The sequence below is a fragment of the Gymnoscopelus microlampas genome (genome assembly GCF_963454915.1).
Source record: "Gymnoscopelus microlampas genome assembly, chromosome: 1".
NCBI classification, from domain to species: domain Eukaryota; kingdom Metazoa; phylum Chordata; class Actinopteri; order Myctophiformes; family Myctophidae; genus Gymnoscopelus; species Gymnoscopelus microlampas.
Window position 1 is genome coordinate 2,980,755 of NC_139962.1, and position 22,855 is coordinate 3,003,609.

Consider the following 22,855-nt stretch of genomic DNA (forward strand, 5'->3'; position numbering starts at 1 on the left):
TTACTTAAGTACAGTACTTGAGTAAATGTATTAGTTACTTTCCACCACTGGCACAGAGCCACGTAACGAGCACGCAGCGCGTCCGGACTCTGTAAACACGGCGTACACACACACAGCGCCTCCCCCTGGATGCCGTGGTGGCATGGAGCCACGTTAATCCTCCTCTGCTTCAGGCACAACAATCCTCCATTGTTGTGTTTATATTCACGGCCTGGAGGCTGCAGAGCCGATGAAGATATAGCAGGGTTGGGGGGGGGGGGGGGGGGGGGGGGCACCAAAGCTTTGTGTGCGAGGAACTTTGTTTTACCTTTTTTGTTGGATTTTCATACACCACTGGTGGCTGCCATGCATACAGCCTGGTGAAAGTACATTTAAAACGTGTACATTTTCCATTATTGAACAAACATGATGTCAAGACCAGGTTTTAAAGGTTCATAATATGTCTCATGTGTTTTGATGTGTGGGAATGTGTCACACTTTGTCCCAGTGTGGGTAGGATATGGCACAATTAATGGAATCGAACACAGTCCGTCGGTGCAAAACAAGTGTTTTATTTGCCCTTTTTAGAAAGTCCCAGGGAAAAACAATACATCACAAACTGTACAACACTGGCCCGATTGGCTCTAGGTCTGCTCCCTACGGCAGCCCTTCACTGACTGCCTGGGCAGTGGTAGGCACCCTTCTTTTAAAGGCTAAGCCCCTCCCACTGGACCATGCCAATCCTAAATTGATTCAATCAATTTACACAAAACCAGTTATTTCATCCATGTCCAAAGACATTATACTTCACAATTTAACACGTTTAAAGTGTCCTCACATTACCACATTTCCCACAATAATAATAATTCACAATAACAATTAGAATACCCCATTTTACTCAAACCCACAGTTGGTATGCTACAGCAGGCATGGACTGAGCATGCTCACTACAAACAGACAGGCAGTATAAAAGGCTGCCTGCAGCTACACTCGGGTCCTTCGTCACTGCCCAGAACCAGGAAGCACTGTGGTAAGAGAAAGAAAAAAACAAGTCAAACATTTGCCAAAAGAACATTCCCTGTGACTTAAAAAATAAAGAACAATTTTACCCTTTAACCCTGTGTTGTGTGAAATCATTTAAGTCATAAGTGAAAACAATACAATAATACAGGAAACATACTAAAAGCTGTTAAATGGAGTTTAGTTTGTGCACCCACCAAACTATCCTGTGTGCTACCTGGCTATTGTGTACACGGTGTATTGTGTAGTGTTGATGTGGTTATGAAGTGTCAGTGGCAGTAGGGTGAACTGCCACAGAATGACACAATCTAAAAACACTGTTTCACTCACTTAGCAAAGAGATGGGATTCTATACTGTATGTTTTTTAATGTTTTATGTTATTTGCTACACTGTAACGTGTTCATTCTATTGTTTAGTTGTATTTATTTATTTATTTATTTATAATATTTTATTTTTTATATGTTGTTGTACTGACTCGAAAAAATGATCTTGTATTTCAATGTCAATTAGATTTGTGCTTACATATTCACATAACATGCCATGAGTGAAACAGGGATGCCAGGTTGGCAGTGGCTAAAAGGCGCTCTCTAATAACAACAGTTGTCTCCGCCAGGCTGAAAGGCATGGCGAGAGCATGTTTTGCACCCTGTGAAAAACTGGTCTTTCAGATTTTTCATATTCCATCTTGATTGGCTAGAGATGGCTTCCAAAGTTTACAGGAGTGCTCTGTTTTTAACTAAATGCCTCGAATGCAATTTCCGTGACATTTTGTACTCACATTCCCACTGGGCCGAAGAAGCAATGCCACTTGACATTTTTCAAATCGGCCTCATGGTGGCGCTATACCAGGCCGATTCGTGTTGTTACCTATAACCGCACCGATCTGTGTAAAACTTTCTATGTGCACTCCCTAGAGGCCAAAGAAAACCCTTTGCCCTGCATTTTTCACATCTGCCTTTTATTGTACCAACAGGAGGACGACTTAATTAAAACATTTTTTTTTACATTACTCCTTCAGATTTTATCCACATTTCAAGCAAATCAGTATAGGCTACACATGATCTCCATAGTCATGTGATCAAGACGGATCTGTTAGATTTTTCATATTCCATCCTGATTGGCTGATCTAAAGTTTGTTTTGATCAAAATGCCGCAAATCATGAACGCAGCGTCGGATTGCGGTTTTACGCACATTCAACACTATGTTGAAGAACAAATGCCACCATTTTAACTTGGCGCCACCAGTAGGTCTAATTTAGCAACAATTTTTTTTTTTTGAACAAAATGCCTCAAATCATGAATGCATGCAGCGTCCGACTGCAGTGCAAGGCCTATAAAAAATGGCACCCTTTTCACATTGGCCTATTATAGCGCCACCAGGAGGCCACAATGACGTACCTGACCAGGCGGAGACCTGTGCTCCGAGGAGCACTTTTTCGTGTTGTATTTGTATGTGTTTACATTTTCACCTGTCTAATAATCTCATGAGGGAAACTGGGTTGCCAGGTTGGTGGTAGCTAAAAGGCGTTCTCTCTCTCTCTCTCTCTCTCTCTCTCAGAAATGCATGCGTTTCAACCCCGACGCCTCGGTGTGGGCGGCCAAGCAGCGGATCCTGTGCACGCTGAGCCAGAGCCTGAAGGACGTGCTGAACTACGGCCTGTTCCAGCCCGCCAGCAACGGACGAGACGGGAAGTTCCTGGACGAGGAGCGCACCCTCAGGGAATACCCCCAGCCAATCAGCAAGGGCGTCCCGTGTTTGGAGGTATATACATAACTAGATGGATGGATAGATAGATACCTTTATAATTCAGTCGCCCATAGGCGGCACAGCAGTTAAGGTTACAGAGGGTATGTAAATATTCAGTGTTGTAAAGTAACTAATTCAATTTACTCAAGTACTGTAGGCCTACTTAAGGGTTTTTACTGGAGTATTTCCAATTGTCTATACTTTTACTTCTACTCCACTACATCTCAGAGGCAAATGTTGTACTTTTACTCCACTAACAATTATTTGAAAACTTTAGTTACTTTGTAGATTTAGATTATTATTACAAAACATACATTAACCACTTCAGCCCTATATACATTTAGCCATTTGAAAATAGCAGATCTACAAGCTCACAATGCATCGCAATGCGGCGCATTGTGAGCTTGTAGATCTGCTATTTTCAACAACAAAAAAATATAGATATTTGAAAACGTGTGAAATGGGACATTCTGCATAATGAGTACTTTTACTTTTGGTACTTTAGATACATTTTGATGCCAATACTTTCCCAATGCATTTTTACTCAAGTAAATGTTCAGTTCCGGACTTTTACCTGTAACACATTTTAAAACCTGTTTGTACCTTTCCCACCGCTGATAGATAGTGGTGGGAAAAGATCGATAGATAGATTTATAGATAGATAGATAGATAGATACCTTTATAATTCAGTAGCCCATAGGCAGCACAGCAGTTAAGGTTACAGAGTTACAAGTAAAGAGGTATAGGTACATATTCAGTGTTGAACCAAGGTTCTCCTCTATTCGTTTACATCAAACTGTTTACCGTGCTTTGGCTTAACCCACTGAGACCTGAAGCCGATTCTACACGTCTCCTAAATCTCAGCAGTATTCTGAAAAACGTATGTTTCTATATCAGTGGTGCTCAATCTTTTTCATGTCAAGGACCCCCAAAATTATATGTATTTGGCTGCGGACCCCCATCAAAATATTTTGTTCCAGGGACCCCCCAGAAGCAAAGATTTGAGTTAAAAATGTTCACTTTAAAAATATGTATATTCAAAGATTTGCACACATTTTCACGATTTTTCAAAAATAGCAGATCTACAAGCTCGTAGCGCGGCACTCGCTATGAGCTTGTATGAGCAGTATATCTGCTATACTTGTATGAGCAGTATATCTGCTATTTTTGAATAGCCCAAAGTGTAAAATAATGCTTTTTAGCTCAAATAAAAAAAAAATGACACAGTTCCAGGTCTTAATGTGTTAATGTGTCTCTGAGAATCTGACATTTCTGCCAACACACACAGTGTGTGCTGTCTGTCTCCATGAATGACTTACCGTGTGTGTGTGTGTGTGTGTGTGTGTGTGTGTGTGTGTGTGTGTGTGTGTGTGTGTGTGTGTGTGTGTGTGTGCTGCTCAACAGTTCCGCTATAAGAGCAGGGTGTACAGACAGCCTCTTCATGTGGATGAGAAGCAGATCTCTAAGCTCCACACCAAGGTAAGGACTGGATCTATTTATTCATTTATACAGTACCTACTATAGACCACACCCGTCTACTATAGACCACGCCCGTCGGGGAATGTGAGCGCTCAAAGTGCATCATGGACATGGTCCGCTTGTTTCACGGATGGTCCGCTACACCGGCGCTTGTTTCACGCACATGATTTGGCAACCCGGGAGCCAGCGAACACAAAAACGCTAAAATAAACAGCTGACATTTGGGGGAAAGCGAAAAAAACGGGCTTCGCTGTTCCGTGCACGTGGTAATGGTCAATGGCCGCGTGCAAATTCAGATCAATTGCTCCAGACACTGAGGAGAACCGGGCAGAAGAGATTTGCACAGACGGGGACAGACCTTTGTAGAAGTATAGTATGATGATTACATCCGTTTTTCGGCTTCACCCAGCTGATGGCTGAGCGCTGCAGAGTAGCGCTGAGGGGGGAGCAGTTAAGGGGTTTAGGCTCTTGCTCAGGGACACTTGCGACACATTGCTGAGGCCTGGAATCGTACCTGGGACCTCCCCGGACTCCCAGGCGCTATCACTCGCACACACGTACACGCACATGTGCACACACACACACACACACACACACACACACACACACACACACACACACACACACTCTTACACTTTTGGGTTGTTTTTAACCGTAAGCGTAAAGCTGAAAAACCTTTCTTTTTGGTGCACGACAAAAAATCAGGCTTAACTCTAAACCCTCAACCTGACTTCTAAATGTCTGATTCCAAGCTGTTGTAAAGCTACTTGTAAATCAAACTCTAAAGTGTCCTCACATTGACTATCTGTCAAATATATATGTGCGGACGTTTAGCTGTCACATGTGTAGTAATAGAAGAACTACACGTACACGCACGCACGCGCACGTGCACACGCACGCACACACACACACACACACACACACACACACACACACACACACACACACACACACACACACACACACACACACACACACACACACACACACACACACACACACACACACACACACACACACACACACACACACACTTGACCATGTGAGCGGAGCCATTATCTTTGAAGAGAGTGATTTGAAAGCTGAGCAGGAGCCTGATTGGAAAGCCTCCACAGCTGTGAGTCAGTGAGTCAGCGTGCTGAGTCACCATCACACAGTGACCGGCTTTATCCTGACGGCCAGGAGAGAGAAGTGGAGAACCTCAGAGGCACAATGGAGCCAGGAGAACAACCTGGCTCTCTGAACGTTGACCAAACAAAAGAGCTGGGCTACAGGAGGGCCTCCTATCCACACGTTTCCTATAGGGCGTTGTTGTTAAGGGCATCACTTCCTGTCCATTTCATCCCTAATACCTGATCAAGTTCACAGGAAGTGATCAGTGGTGGAAAGTAACTAAGTACATTGACTTAAGTACTGTACTTAAGTACAATTTTGAGGTATTTGTACTTTTTATCTCCAAATTTTTATCCCGCGATTTTTGTAACCCATTTTTTTCACCCGGTGCCAATTTCCTAAGTGATCCTGGGCGCTACACCAGCCCTACACCAGCGTTAGTCCAGTCCCCCACAGCCTGGGGAGGCCAGGGCCGAGCTCATGCTTCCTTCAGTGCATGAGAGCCAACTGACCTTCTTGTCACCTGACAGGGGGGGGGGAGTTTCCCCGGTAGGACGTAGAGCGTGGAAGGAACACGTTATTCCAACCAGTTCCCTTCCCCTCCATCAGGCGCCCCGGCTGTCATGGGGGAGGCAGTATAGTGACCAAGATTACTACATGTTTTTGTGAGGGTATTAACTACCCTGGGAGACAAGGGGAGAACATACAAACTCCACACAGAGTAGGTGTACTTTTGGCTAGCCAAAGTGTAAAATAATGGTTGAAGTGGCTACACAGATGCGTTCCCAGTTTTAATGGGTTAAGGGATGTCACACCATCCTTAGCCTCGATCTCCAGGCTTTTATTGTTTAGTTTTGCTAAAAAATAAAAGCCTAGACCAGCACATCGGTTTACCCGGTAGAGGAAGTGTTTCATTTCCCCAACCAACCAGAGTGCAGTGGGCGTCGCTCACTGCCCATTGGTTCAACGGACAGATCGGTGAACCAATGGGATCAGGTGCATTCTCTCTGCGCTGATAGTGCAGCCTACACCATCCTTAACCCATTAAGACCTGGAACTGTGTCATTTTTTGATTTGAGCTAAAAAGCATTATGTTTCACTTTGGGCTATTCAAAAATCGTGAAAATGTGTTCAAATCTCTTTGAATAAATATATTTTTAAAGCAAAGATTTTTAACTTGAATCTTTGCTTCTGGGGGGGTCCCTGGAACAACATGTTTTGATGGGGGTCTGCGGCCAAATACATATCATTTTGGGGGTCCTTGACATGAAAAAGATTGAGCACCACTGATATAGAAACATAGGTTTTTAGCGGCGCTAGCCGGGATCCTGCTCTATACCTGACTTTGTCCGTGTGCGTACGTCAACGTTCTGATTGGTCAGGTGCGTACGTCAACAAAGTGATTGGTCAAGCTTCACGTGACACATGGCTATAAACACATTATAAACACATATCGATGACAAAATGTATCAAAGGCGCCGCTACCTTCACACAGGGTGTGATTTTTCAGAATACTGTTGGGATTTAGGAGACGATGTAGAATCGGCTTCAGGTCTCAATGGGTTAACATCTACAGGGTGATTTCAATTACTCAGAGATGTTGAACGATGGACATACACCTCCATTTGATCTGTTTATGGTTATACTACACCTTCCTTTGATCTGTTTATGGTTATACACCTTCCTTTGATCTGTTTATGGTTATACACCTTCCTTTGATCTGTTTATGGTTATACACCCCCTTTGATCTGTTTATGGTCCAGGATTCATAGAGATGAATGTGGTGCAGACTTTAACCCATTTAGACCGGGAAAGAATCTGTGTCATTTTTATATTTCTTTGGCTATTAAAAAATAGTAGATCTGCAATAATAAAACGTATGCTGCTATAATATCAGTGGTTCTTAAGCTTGTCTCACGGGTTAGAAAAATAAAATATTATGTTCGCTTTAAAACAATAAACATATTCAAAGATTTGCAAAAAAAAAACTTTCACGATCTGTTAAAAAAATAAATAGCAGATCTACAAGCTCATAGCGCGGCACTCGGTGCCGCGCTATGAGCTTGTAGATCTGCTATTTTTGAATAGCCAAAGAAATCTTGAAATGACACAGACAGATGCGTTCCCGGTCTTAATGGGTTAACGGGAGAACAGGCTGTAAACTTAACTCCACAGATCCTAGGGGCGATGTTATCCACACACACACACACACACCCATACATCACGCTAACAATCAGGTCAGAGGAACCTACAGGCTGGCTATTAATAGCAGCCAGAGTGTCACTGCACCTCAGGTGTACGTCTGAACAGCGGTGCAAAGTAACCGAGTACATTTACTCAAGTACTGTACTTATAAGTACACTTTTGAGGATTTGTTTTTGTTACTGTACAGGAGTATTTCCAATTTTCTGTACTTCTACTCCACTACATCTCAGAGGCAAACATTGTACTTTTACTCCACTAGAATGATTTGAAAACTTTAGTTACTAGTTAGGGGGGGGCCGGGACAGACGGCGCACCCTTTTTTATTTCCCTCCCTGCACAGAGATTCATTCATTTCATGTAATAGTCAATGAGCCAGAGCCCCAAAATTGAGCAATGATTATCGAAAGAGTGGGCAAAACCAAACCTATATTAAATTGTTCATAGGGTCAGTATGAGTAAATAAATATATGATAACCTCTCCACAGGAGTAGCTTTTTCATGGTTATCACACATTTTGTTATTTTCCCCATACGTACATGACAGGTGAAAAAAAAATTAAAAAGAGTTATCATAATGAAACTTCCTGAGTTGATTACTTACATGAAGACAATGATTTATCGTATTACAAGTTTTCTGAAATCGTATATTTAAATATGCAAATTAGGCATTAGGAAAATATGCCCAAATTTGCATACCTTTCCTGAATCAACATTGGAACATTGGACAAAGCCAGAGTCAACATACTTATTTCATTTTGTTAAGATGTTGGAGTCAAAGGTTTTTAACGAGGGAATATTCAATATCTGGCTCAATTTTGGGGCTCAGGCTCATGGACTAAATGCCTAATTTGCATATTTAAATATACAATTTCAGAAAACTTGTAATACGATAAATCATTGTCTTCATGTAAGTAATCAACTCAGGAAGTTTCATTATGATAACTATTTTTAAAATGTTGTCAGTTTTTTCACCTGTCATGTACGTATGGGGAAAATAACAAAATGTGTGATAAATATGAACAGAGGAGAGGTTATCATATATTTATTTACTCGTATTGACCCTATGAACAATTTAATATATGTTTGGTTTTGCCCACTCTTTCGATAATGAAATCTTGTCTGGCTCATGGACTATAACCATACTTTTTTGTGAACAAGAGACACTTGTCCTCTCCATACCCGCAGTCCGTTTTAATTTTGGTGAAACGAGTCGAACGCAATCGGTAAGTAAAGTGACGTTGCGCTACTCTCCGCACACGGCCACCAGTCGGGGCGAACGGTGCATACATGGCGGGGGGGGGGGGGGGGGGGGGGGGGGCGGACGGCGCGGTCGGATGAAATGTCCAATAACAAGCACCTAAGTTACATTTCTGGCATCTAACTCTCATTGATGCTTCAGTAGAATCCTACGAGCAAATGACCATGCTGACAGTCAAATAAATGTATCATGTTAATGTCGCCTCTGTCTGTTTCCTCAACTTTGTGCCAACACATACGCCGTTCGTCCCTCCCTGTCTGTAATGCACCGAGCGGCGTAATGCGCCGTCCGTCCCTCCCTGCCTTCCCCGGATGTTTTGCTAGCTAGCCCAGAGATTAGCCTAACAGACAAAATCCATTTACAATCGGCACCAAATAAACACAGCAGTACAAATGGAAAACACTCAAATAGGGTATTTTTTACTACAGTGTGGAAATACACAAAAGTGGCTTCAACTCCGCCAATTTTGATGTGAAGAATTTTACGTGTAGCATGAAAAAAGGTCTGACTTGCAACCGTCCCTCCGCGCCGTTGGTCCCGGCTCTACCCTACTTTCCAGATATAGATTATTACATTATAACACATACTTTAACCACTTTAGCCCTATTTTTATACCTATAGCTATTTGATAGCCGATCTACAAGCTCACAACGCGAAGCTCACGACACGTCGCGAGCTTGTAGATCTGCTATTTTCAAACATTTTAGTACTTTTACTTTTGGTACTTTTACAAGCCCACAATGTGTTGCATTGTGAGCTTGTAGATCTGCTATTTTCAAACATTTTAGTACTTTTACTTTTGGTACTTTTACAAGCCCACAATGTGTTGCATTGTGAGCTTGTAGATCTGCTATTTTCAAAAGATTTGAATACATTTGAAAACTGCATAGTAAGTACGTTTACTTTTCGTACTTTTAAGTACATTTTGATGCCTATGCTTTTGTACGTTTACTTAAGTACATTTTGAATTCCGGACCTTTACTTGTAACAGAGTATTTCTATATTGCAGTATTGATACTTTTAACGTAAAACATTTGAGTACCTTTTCCACCACCTTTTTGTGTGTGTGTGTGTGTGTGTGTGTGTGTGTGTGTGTGTGTGTGTGTGTGTGTGTGTGTGTGTGTGTGTGTGTGTGTGTGTGTGTGTGTGTGTGTGTGCGTGCGTGCGTGCGTGCGTGCGTGCGTGCGCGCGCGCGCGCGTGCTATCCGTGTGTGTGTGTGTGTGTGTGTGTGTGTGTGTGTGTGTGTGTGTGTGTGTGTGTGTGTGTGTGTGTGTGTGTGTGCGTGTGCGTGCGTGCAGGTCTTTCATATAATGTGTGAGTGATGTCATACATCATATTTTAAGGTCTCTCTAACCTCTACTTGACATTGAAGTTAAGTGGAAGCTCTGCTTCCTCTAATGGAAGCAATCAACCAGGAGAACATTAAATCATTCTCACTGAGGGCAGTGGTGGAAAGTAAGTGCATTTTACTAAAGTACTGTACTTAAGTAAAATGTTTAGGTATTTGTACTTTGCCTGAGCATTTCCAATTTCCAATACTTTTACTTCTACTCCACTACATCTCAGAGGCACATATTGTACTTTTACTCCACTCTAATTATTTGAAAACTTAGTTACTAGTTACTTTTCAGATATAAATTATCATATTATGAAACACTAGAGTCTCGGGGGGGCTACCCTGGGAGTGTTGGGACCCCCGGGGACCCCCCTGGAACATGGCGGACCCCTTCGGCTGTTTATTTTTTTCATGAAGGTGGTTGCTTGTTCCTGTCGCTTGTTTTTGAAAACCTGGCATCCCTGGTGTGTTTACCAGATGCAGTAACCGAACGCGCTGTAGTTATTTTCCACGCTCGCGCTAATGAAACACTAAACAGAGAAGCTTATGATTGTGAGGTGGAGCGTGAATGTATTAGCATTGTAGTCACCTGAATTGAGCGTGGAAGCAGAAGTCACGGTGAAGGGGAGGTGAAGGAGCCGCTTTGGTTGTTGTCCTTCTGGCGATGGAGAGAGGTGCATTTCAACCCTTCGTGTTGTTTCGGCGAAACCCGTCGGCGTTCGGTGTCAGTGGTGCGCACGGTAAACGGTACGAAGCTGTTTCCCCTTCCGTTTTCTCCGAAATGTGGTGAGTAGAATTAATTATGTTGCGACGTGGAAAATGTGTAGTGAGCAGTGAGAGGTGCCGTACGCCACCCGTAAATTCAGCGCGTCCGCCGTGGCTACTGTGTTGGCGAGATGTGATGTGTCGGTGTTGTGTTTACTCGATTACAGAGCTGTGGCTATAGCGTCAGCAGCGCGCGGAAGTCACTCCTCGATTATATAAGTAGATAGATACAACGCATTGTGAGCTTGTAGATCAGCTATTTTCAAATGTTTTGCTACTTTTACTTTTGGTAGTTTAAGTACATTTTGATGCTAATACTTTTGTACTTTTACTCAAGTAAATTTTGAATTCTGGACTTTTACTTGTAAGGGCGCGCTCCCACCAAAACATGGTCGAATAGCGTTAAACGCAGGTTGTGCGCGGCCACAGGTTTTTTGCAGCCAGCGGATTCTAAAAAATGGGAGTGATGCACCTGTCACTCACTTTCAGGACCCTCCCCGTAGCCCGCACCGCCTTCTGCCTTGAGCACCATGGTGCTTCCTGAGTCTTGGGACGGTCCGCCTTCCACTCACCTGATTGGACAGAGAGGAGGGAAAAGCAGCTCCTGCCTCCAGCAGTTATTATGCTTCAAATGGACAAGTCGTGTAGAGCGGATAAACGCACGGTCTGTGCGACAGGCAGAAAGATCCGCTCTTGCGTGAATCCACGCATTTACATTGACAAAGCATTGGCAGATTCTGCCCCAGAGGTAAAATAGAAGTGCGGTGGGAGCGCGCCCTAACAGAGTATATCTATATTGCAGTATTGTTATTTTACTTATGTAGAGAATTTGAGTACTTTTTCCACCACTGACTGAGGGAGAGGCTTGGAGATTCATACTCACCAGAAGTGGACAAAGTACTCAACCTCAGAGTACTTGAGTCAAAGTATAGATACACTTAAATATTAATACACTACAAGTGAAAGTTGCTCTGTCAATTTTTTTCTTACTAACTTGCTTTTGAAAGCGTTCAAAAGTACAAATTACAAAGTACATTTTATATTCAATATCAATGCATTGCTGTATTGACATTTAGACATGAAATCTGAGAATATCAGTAATAGTGAAAATAGCAGATCTACAATCTCACAACACTTGATGCGACACGTTGTGGGCTTTATATCTGATATTTTCACCATTATTGAAATAGGGCTTAATGATGAATGTACTCATGGATGTACTCATATGTGCAGAATGTCCCATTTCACACGTTTTCAAATGTAACAAAAGTAGACTAATCTTTTGAAAATAGCAGATCTACAAGCTCACAATGCGTCGCATCGCGACGCATTGTGAGATCTGCTATTTTCAAATGGCCGAAATACATACAGTAGGGCTTAAGTGGTTAATGTATGCTTTGCAATAATAATCAAAATCTACAAAGTATAGGAACTACACTTTTCAAATAATTGTAGTGGAGTAAAAGTACAATATTTGCCTCTGAGATGTAGTGGAGTAGAAGTAAAAGTATTGGAAATTGGAAATACTCCAGTAAAGTAAGAAATCACACCCAGTGTGAAGTGGGCGTTGTGGTCACAGTGGTCATCACAGTGATGGAAGTGATTCACTTAAAAAAAAAAAACATAAAAATCCATACTGCTATTCATAGGGCTGCACATGTGTCATGTGTTTCGCTAGCCAATCACAGTCCTGAATTTGCAAAGTCAGCCAATCACATTACAGCTAGTGGTGATGACACTAGCTGTAATGTGATTGGCTGACTTTGCAAAAGTATAGATTTGCATTGACTGTGGAAGGGTTAGGGTTGTAGACTGCGTTGTAGACTATTGGCCAATCACGGTGCAGGATTGGTCAGTGTCCAAACCTCACTTATAGGGGGCGGTTACACCGCCCCCTAAAAAATACCTCAAAATTTTACAATTGTACTCTACAAAAGTACAGTACTTGAGTAAATGTAAGTTACTTTACACCACTGTTGATGATAACTTCATCTCCCTCCGCCTGCCCCTGCCTCCTCCTTCTTCTTCTTCTTCTCTCTGTTCTCACATCTTCCTTCATTCTTCTTCTGCTGCTGCTATCTCATCCCTCGTTCTGTGCGGTCCTTCAGGGAGCTGCTCTGGAATCTATTTTTACCAGGCGGCCTGGAAAGGAAAAGAAAAGGAAAAGGAAAAGGAAAAGGAAAGCGACAGAAACAGAACAGAACGTTCACTCTCACCATGGCCACGCCCCCTCCCCTCCCCTCCCAGCATGCACCTCTCCTCTTGTCCTCTGACACGCTTTTAACCCTTAAAGACCGGGAACGCATCTCTGGGTCATTTTTACATTTCTTTGGCTATTCAAAAAATATCAGATCTACAAGCTCATAGCGCGGCACCGAGTGCCGCGCTATGAGCTTGTAGATCTGCTATTTTTGAATAATCTTGAAAATTATGTGCATTTTGAGATGGGGGGGCCAAATACATACATATCTAAATCCTAACAGTATGTTTTGCTATATCAGTGGTGCTCCAACTTTTCCATGTCAAGGACCCCCAAAATGATATGTGTTTGGCCGTGGACCCCCATCTCAAAATATGTTGTATGTTGTTCCAGGGACCCCCCCCAGAAGAAGCACATCGGAGTTAAAAATGTTCGCTTTAAAACTTGTAGATCGGCTATTTTTTAATAGCCCAAAGAAATCTTAAAATGACACAGAGGCGTTCCCGGTCTTAATAGGTTAATCCACGGAGTAGCTTAATGACTGGAGGAATTAAAATGATATTGTCTTTTTTTTATGTCCAATGTATTTGTATTTAAGTTCATAAAGTTAACATAAGTATAACTAAATGCATTTGAAATGTAATAACTAGAAAAAGTGCTCCTCGGAGCACAGGTCTCCGCCAGGTCAGGTAAGTGTGGACCAGCAATGTTCTGAATTAGCCAATCAGGATGGAATGTGAAAAATCGGACGGATCCGTCTTGATCACTTGACTATAGAGATAATGTGTACCGGTTTGCGTGATGAATCAAGTTTTGTAAAAAATCTGCCTCCTGGTGGCGCTATAATAGGGCAATGTTGAAAGGGTGGCATTTGTTCCTCAACGTAGTGTGAATGTGCGTGCAAAGTTTCACGGCAATCGGACACTGCACACATGATTTGCGGCATTTAGTTCAATACGGGCCATTCCTGCAAACTTTGGAAGCCATTTTGAGCCAATCAGGATGGAATATGAAAAATCTGAAAAAGCTTTTTCGTTTAATGACTATAGAGATACTGTGTACCGATTTGCGTGACGATTGGACAAAATCTGTAGGAGTAGGCCTACTGTCAAAAAATGTGTTTTGCAAAAAGCGGCCTCCTGGTGGCGCTATAACAGGCCCATGTGAAAGATTTGGGGCAGAGGTTCTGAATTGGCATCCAGGGAGTGTGTGTGCACAGTTTCGCTGCGATCAAGCCAACGGTGCCGGAGATTAGCTGTTCACAGACGGACACACGGACACACGGACACACGGACGGACGGACGGACAGGGCGCAAAACATACTCTCTCGCCATGCCTTTCGGCCTGGCGGAGACAAAAAAATTACTTTACAGGATTCCAATTCAATATTTGTTGTGGCGTTGTATTGAATGTTTGAATGAACTACTGTAGCAAATGTTCTTATGAATAATGAGTGGTAAAAAATAAAATCTCTCTCTTTCTTTTTCTCTCTCTCTCTCTCTCTCTCTCTCTCTCTCTCTCTCTCTCTCTCTCTCTCTCTCTCTCTCTCTCTCTCTCCAGGCCAACCTGAGGAAGTTCATGGACTTCATCCAACATGGTCAGGTGGACAAGATCAGCAAGATGTTGGAGAGAGGCCTGGACCCCAACTACCACGACCCTGAGACTGGAGGTACACACACACACACACACACACACACACACACACACACACACACACACACACACACACACACACACACACACACACACACACACACACACACACACACACACACACACACACACACACACACACTTAGGGTGGCTAACAGGAGTCAGTTAACTGAGAGAGAGAGATGAAGCAGAGACCCCCCACTCCTTATTAAAAGAGAGGGTGGGGGTCACAAATGTAACATCCAGACTTGTGAGGCACACCGTTGTTCCGATCCACTCAAACACAGGGGTCCGCCATCAGAATAATTGCACAGGGCCACGTCAGGGGCCCTTGGGGACCACAACCACACAATTGCTCCAATCTTCACCAAACCTGACAGGGGCTTGATCTTTAGGTGTGAAAATACTTGTTTAAAATTGTGTTGCAGATGAGACCATTTAGACCGGGAACGCATCTGTGTGTCATTTTTAGATTTCTTTGGCTATTCAAAAATAGCAGATATACAAGCTCATAGCGCTGTAGATCTGCTTTTTTTTTTTTAAATAGTGAACATTGAATATGTTTTAAAGCAAACATTTGTAAAATGTTTTGTTCCAGGGACACCCCCAGATTTTGTTTTGAATAGTGAACATTAACCCATTAAGACCTGAAGCCGATCTCTACAAAATGTCTCCTAATTCCCAACAGTTTTCTGAAAAATGTATGTTTCTATATCAGTGGTGCTCAAACTTTTTCATGTCAAGGACCCCCAAAATGATATGTATTTGGCCGCCGACCCCCATCTCAAAATGTTTTGTTCTAGGGGACCCCCAGAAGCAAAGATTCGAGCTACAAATGTTCGCTTGAAAACAATATATATTCAAAGATTTGCACACATTTTCACAATTTTTCAAAAATAGCAGATCTACAAGCTGCTATGAGCTTGTAGATCTGCTATTTTTGAATAGCCCAAGACCAAGAACCAAGAGCTGAAGACCCATGCTTCAGATGGGGGGGGGGGGGTCATATTGAAGCGGTGGGTGTTTTGAGTGTGTCTTTGAAGGATGGAGGAGGGTGGAGGGCTGCTGCAGCCCAGATGGGGCGAGAGGCTATTTTGGGGTCCTTGGCATGGATCAGTCTGGCTGGGGGACCCCCCGCAGTGAGGAGTCACAGGAGTGGAGCAGAGAGAGCTTAAAGCAGCCGTCTCTTCATCTGTAATCTGTACTTCATATTCCGGTGCAGCCACCTGGCAGCCAGTCCCTGCTGAGATAAGACCTAGAGAGGCTTTGTCTTCACGTCTCTGTTCCAGGAACAGTACTTATACCTGTGAATGATGTTGGAAAAAAGTACTCACATCTTTTACTCAAGTAAAAGTGTTAATACTGCAATGTAGAAATACTCTGTTACAAGTAAAAGTATAGGTATTCAAAGTGTACTTGATTAAAAGTACTAAAGTATCGGTATCAAAATGCACTTAAAGAGGTGGTGCGATGGTTTTACACTTTTTCTGTTTTTTTATGTGTCTATGAGGTTGATAGAACGTCATTAAGCCCACCTGGTGGTGTTTTTATGGTGTTTTATGTCTTCTCTGACTGTTTTGAGTTTCTACCTGGAGGCTGAAACCTTGAGGGTCAAACGTGCCAATAGAGAAAGAGCGCTTTAGTGACGCAGTAAAAACATACCCTCCCCCTCATTATCATAACACAACAGGTGTGGGCTTGAGGAGGAGGAGGGACTAGGACAGGTGGGTGGTGCTAAGGTGGTGGAGGAGGTGCTAAGGTGAGAACCAGGTATACTTAATGAACTGGAGGCGTGTCCACATAAAAACATGGTTTTAACACTTTTGGTACACTTTTTTGGAAAAAAATCTTCCTCCTAGTATATCCATAATACCTGATGATGCTGTTTTAGGGGGGGGGGGTCACTGAAAATCACGGCACCCCCGTCTTTAAAGTAACTTTTGGTACTTTAAAGACGGGAAAGTACTCATTATGCATAATTTCCCATTTATCAAGTTTTCAAATGTATAACAATATTTTGAAAATAGTTCTACAAGAAAGAAGAAGAAAACGTGGATATCCTACTATAAAAACAAATATATAATAAAAAAACAACAACTCTGCATCCATTTGCATCCAACCTCAATGGGTTGTCCTTTTCAACATGGAATTGTACATGAGCACTTAGCATTGACATAGGCAGGGACTGAGGCTGATTTCGCCTTTCCCCCAAAAGTAAAGCTGTTGTCATGTGTGTCACGTCTGATGGGGAGCAGGCCTTATAGGCTCTATGCACAGCAGCCCTATTGGAATGAAATTGGGCCTCTTCCTTACTTCCTTCACAGGTGTTGACAATGACACTAATGAAGGCTCTGTTCCATTTCGTGTAGCACAGTGGTTCTCAAACCTTTTTTGATTTCAAGCACCCCCAAAACTCTGAGAGTGTACAAATGGAACCAAATGGACCCGTAAGGGTCCATTTGGTTCCATTTGTACACTCTCAGAGTTAGAGACCTATAATGGTCCCTTTACCACCCTCATCGAACCTTGAGTGTCCCTGGACCACGCGTTGAGACCCACTGGTGTAGCAGAGTGTTTCCAATGAGTCATCACCCTGCTCTGTTTGACCAGAATGGAACAGAGCCTTCATTAGTATCATTGGTAACACCTGAGAAGGAAGTAAGAAGAAAATATTACTTCCTTCCCAGGTGTTACCAATTATACTAATGAAGGCTCTGTAATATGTATTATGCCACGGACCCCCATCTGAAAATATGTTGTGCCAGGGACCCCCATACAAGATTTGTGTTGCTAAAATGTTTAAATAACATTTCAAGATTACTTATTTTTTTTAAATAGGCAATCTACAAGCTCACAATGCATTGCAATGCGCCACGTTGTGAGCTTGTAGATCGGCTATTGACAAATAGTCATGTATATAGGGGGGGTTAACGTGATTAAACAGAGGTTGATGCTATATTAACCAATTTCACTGGGGACCCCCTGGAGCCCCCTCAATGACCCCTGGGGGTCCCCGGACCCCACTTTGAGAACCACTGCTCTATCTATGGGATTTTGAATGGAGGAAAAAATATTCATGACCTGGGGGTGGTGTGGTTTAAGACTTCAAGACTCACAGCTAGAAGGTCCTGGGTTCGATTCCCGCCGGGGACGCTGTGGACGCTGGGGGTGTGTCTTCTCCTCCGCGTCACCAGCGCCCATACCCTAGGTGGGGTTGGCAAAAGGGCCTACTCTGTGTGGAGTTTGCATGTTCTCCCTGTGTCTCCTAGGGTAGTTAATACCCTCACAAAAAATTGCAGTAATCCTGGTCACTATACTGCCTCCCCCTGGCCAGCCGGGGCGCCTGATGGAGGGGAAAGGAACTGGTTGGAATAACGTGTTCCTTCCACGCTCTACGTCCAACCAGGGAAACTCCCCCCTGTCAGGTGATAAGAAGGTCAGTTGACTTTCATGCATTGAAGGAGGCATGAGCTCGACCCTGGCCTCCCTAGGCTGGTGAGGGGAGTGTAGCGCCCAGGATCACTTAGCAAATTGGCACCGGGTGAAAAAAAAAGGGTTACAAAATCGAGGGATAAAAATTATTAAAAAAAAAAAAGACTTCAAGACTTCAGCACTCTATTGGAACACATTCTGCTGCTTGGAAACTGTCGCTATCCAAGGTGCTGAAATATCGCCTGAGCCTAATAAAAAAGCACTCTACAGCTGAACGTGTGTGTGTGTGTGTGTGTGTGTGTGTGTGTGTGTGTGTGTGTGTGTGTGTGTGTGTGTGTGTGTGTGTGTGTGTGTGTGTGTGTGTGTGTGTGTGTGTGTGTGTGTGTGTGTGTGTGTGCGTGCGTGCGTGCGTGCATTAATATGTGGTTGTTGTCATGTGAAGGAAACGCTGTAGCCACAGGCTGTGATGTTACACGTATGATATGAAGGGGAACAACAGAGTAATGAGGTGTGATGATCTATAAGACACCGTCAGTAACTAATGTTCCATAAACACAGAGTGAGAGAGAGAGAGATTTGATGCTACAGTACACTGGTCAGGGACCTTAAGCTAGAACTAGAGACAGATGGTGATGTGTTTTACACAGGACTCAAACTACGGTTCAAATCAAATCAACTGTGCAACAATGTAGGCATTTAGCAGACACTCTTAATCCGGAGGCACTAAGCAAGGTAAACACGAGGTAATACACCAAATGCATAGAAATAGTCATCTAGGATCATAGGTAGTGGTGGAAGAAGTACTCAAATGGTTTACTTAAGTAAAAGTATCAATACTGCAATGTAGAAGTACTCTGTTAGAAGATTGAAATTCAAAGTGTTACTTGACTAAAAGTACAAAAGTATTGGCATCAAAATGTACTTAAAGTACCAAAAGTAAAAGTACTAAAATGTTTGAAAATAGCAGATCTACGTGTTTGTTAGCTTGTAGATCTGCTGTTTTCAAATAGCCTAGGTATAAAATAGGGCTGAAGTGGTTAATGTATGTATTGTAATATAATGATTTATAACTAGTAACTGAAGTTTTCAAATAATTGTAGTAGAGTAAAAGTACAATATTTGCCTCTGAGATGTAATGGAGTAGAAGTAAAAGTACAGACAATTGGAAATACTCCAGTGAAGTAAAAGTACCTAAAAATTTTACTTAAGTACAGTTATTGAGTAAATGTACTTAGTTACTTTACAACACTGATCAAAGGTAAACCAAAAACATATCATCAGTCTAAACAGTAATATCAACAAATCAATAATCTGTACATTGAAAATATACACTAAAGGAGTCCAGGTCTACAAATGATTCTGGCATCTGTCTACATAACATGCTATCTAACCCTTTAAGACTTGGAACGCATCTGTGTCATTTTTAAGATATCTTTGGACTATTCAAAAATAGCAGATCTACAAGCTCATAGCGCGGCACCGAGTGCCGCGCTATGAGCTTGTAGATCTGCTATTCTTTTTTTTAGAAAAATCATGGAGTTTTTTTAAAGCAATTTTTAAAGCAAACATTTTTTTACTCAAATCTTTGCTTCTACGAATGTCTTCTAAATCCTAACAAAAATCCTAAGGAAAAACTTGCTATAATATCAGTGGTTTTCAAACTTTTTCATGTCAAGGAGACAAGGACCCCAAAATGATATATTTGACCGCGGACCCCCATCTCACAATATGTTGTTCCAGGGACCCCCCAGAAGCAAAGATTTGAGTAAAAAAAAAATCGCTTTAAAAATATGTATATTCAAAGAGATTTGCACACATTTTCATGATTTTTCAAAAATAGCTAAAGAAATCTAAAAATGACAGAGATGCGTTCCAGGTCTTAAAGGGTTCTAAATTACATTTCAGCCTTTGCATAAGACTGCAATGTCGTCAAGGCTAGGAGGGCAAGTGCTCCGGGCTGAGGTGGAGTCTGAAAAGCTCAGCTATTCAGATTGTGCTCAGTGGCGTGCACAGACATTTTCAGGGGCAGTTGCTCAAGTAAAAAAAAAGGACACCTTGCTGCCTTAGTAGTGTGAGATTTAGAGAAGAAAATTGCAACGCACATTTTGGGGAATTGTTGATATATTAGAAGCTTTTAATCCAGAATTGATCGATGTCGCCATGGGCTACATACTGTAAACCAGGGGTCTTCAACGTTTTCAGGCCAAGGACCCCCTAGCTGAGAGGTGGGTGAGGGACCCCCTACTCTACATTGTATAAAATTGTGTTTCAGATAAACTTTTGCTGCTCTTTTTCCCCTCTACACCTATAACTCTTTGCCAAAAATAGCAGATCTACAAGCTCACAACGCCTCTTAGCATGAGGCGTTGTGGGCTTGTAGATCTGCTATTTTTGGCTAAAGTTCTCCTCAGAAAAGGGATGGTAGGTTTCGAGTGGTCATGGTAAAAAGAAAAATCATATCACATAAAGATTTGGCGTAACTCTGAGGACCCCCTAGGGGTCCCGGACCCCCTGTTGAAGACCCCTGCTGTAAACTGAAAAAAGGGCACTTCTGGTCAAGAGGGCAAAGGGCAGGAGCTCTAGCACCACTTAGAGTCTATCTGTGCACGTCCCTGACTGTGCTCACATGAATAGTTTCAGACTGGTTATTGGAATGATTATGTCAACTTTAAGTTTCACAAGTTAATCTATTAATTGCTTCTGATTTTGATAGTGTTAATTATCACTGTTATGGGTGTTGAACTCATACACTAGCACTCGTGCTATACGCATGTATATAACCTTTAAGCAATGCATCTGGTTTGGCCAATTTGATTGTGATGTCCGTGTCAAATACATATACTTCAGTACTGTGCTTAACACATCGGGTGCCAGCATTTTATAATAACAGATTACGTTCGGTGCCGAAATCTCACCGCTGAGCTGCGCATCGCTGTTTGAGCTGTAGACTCCACGACGTGCATTCCATGTGAACAAAAAGCATGCCTCCATATTGCCCGATGGTCCTGGTTAACGCCTGGAACGATAACATCTCTCACGCGAGTAACAATGGCGGAGCGATCGTGCATACAAAATGAGTCGTTTTCCCCAGCGTAAAAAAGTTTCGGAGTTCTAGGGGTTTTAGAGAAGGAGATAGAACGGAAGCGGATGGGGAGCCATGTTTTTTGACACGGTGATCCATCTGTCCTTTCCTTCTCAGACTCACCGTGGGTGAGCTGCTCCAGCCCCTCCCGTGTGGAAAAAAACAAAACGACTGAAAACACGGTTCAGACCGTGTTCGGCACCAAAGTGCTACTCTGTGCAAACACGGTTCAGACGGTGTTTGGCACCCGATGTGTTAAGTACATGTGTGTAGTTTTTTATTTTATTTTTTACATAGAAATACTGTACTTATGACTCTAGCAAATGCCTAGTTTGGGACTATTGTGACCCTAACTTACACAAATATATTATGAAATGAATGAATCAATTAAGCCGTGTTTAAAATATGGTGAAGCTCACAAAAAGAACAGTCTTGCACCAACACAGTATAACTTAGGCATTTGGAGTCTTGTACGCCCACTTACTGCACACTGTCTTCAAATGCAAGAAAACGACAACAGATAATCAAGATTATGAAGAAGAATCAAGATGACCTGATGAAGGTCTCTCCACCCAAACATCCTTCTTTCCAACAAAAAAAAAACTTTTTCTCTGCCATGACAAACATAAAACACATTAACACCGGTGGCTTTGCCAAAACCACTGGGACAATGCATTGACTTACATTAATTCCATCATTAATAATAATGAGAACCATTCCATGCTTTAGTGACCCGACCTGACACCAATGTTGGCCTCAATTAGACGTTTGTCCCCAATCAGCTGGCTTCATGTCCAAGATTGTCGAGAGCGCACGCACGCACGCACTCACAAGCTCACAAAGCGTTGCGCTGCAACGCTTTGTGAGCTTGTAGATCTGTTTTTTCCCGGCACTTGACACCAGCGTGCAACGAGGCATAAATCAGGCATAACTCCAAACCTAATTCCTAGTTGTAGATCTAATTCTAAGTCTATTTCTCCTATTTTACTATATTTATGGGGACATGTGTGGTCCTCAGAAGTATAGAAATGCAAGACACACACGCACACGCACACACGCACACCCCTACCTTCTGTTTGCTTCAGCCTCTTCTTAACTGCAGCCATAAATCATTCTTATTGACGTGAGACTGAGCAACCAGGTCAGTGAGAATGGACTCTGTGTCAGACTGACTTAAACATCCTGCTGGACCGTGGGGTTCAGAGTGACTTAAACATCCTGCTGGACCGTGGGGTTCAGAGTGACTTAAACATCCTGCTGGACCATGGGATTTCAGACTGACTTAAACATCCTGCTGGACCGTGGGGTTCAGAGTGACTTAAACATCCTGCCGGACGATGGGGTTCAGACTGACTTAAACATCCTGCTGGACCATGGGGTTCAGAGTGACTTAAACATCCTGCTGGACCGTGGACTCTTATCAGACTGACTTAACCCTTTAAGACCGGGAAAGCATCTGTGTCATTTTAAGATTTCTTTGGCTATTCAAAAATAGCAGATCCACAAGCTCTGTGCCGCGCAATGAGCTTGTAGATCTGCTCTGTTTGAATAATCTGGAAAATGTGTGCAAATATTTGAATATATA

At 42.6% G+C, this 22,855-nt stretch overlaps 1 protein-coding gene across 1 annotated transcript in view; it reads left to right on the forward strand.

Moving 5' to 3' along the window:
* LOC311048878 (SH3 and multiple ankyrin repeat domains protein 2-like) overlaps window positions 1–22,855 on the forward strand; it is a 338,179-nt gene that overhangs the window by 112,324 nt on the left and 203,000 nt on the right. Inside the window, exons 3-5 of the mRNA XM_084062202.1 lie at window positions 2,559–2,762; window positions 4,152–4,226; window positions 14,664–14,772. Of these exons, the coding sequence (XP_083918328.1) occupies window positions 2,559–2,762; window positions 4,152–4,226; window positions 14,664–14,772 (388 nt within the window). The remainder of the gene's footprint in view (window positions 1–2,558; window positions 2,763–4,151; window positions 4,227–14,663; window positions 14,773–22,855) is intronic.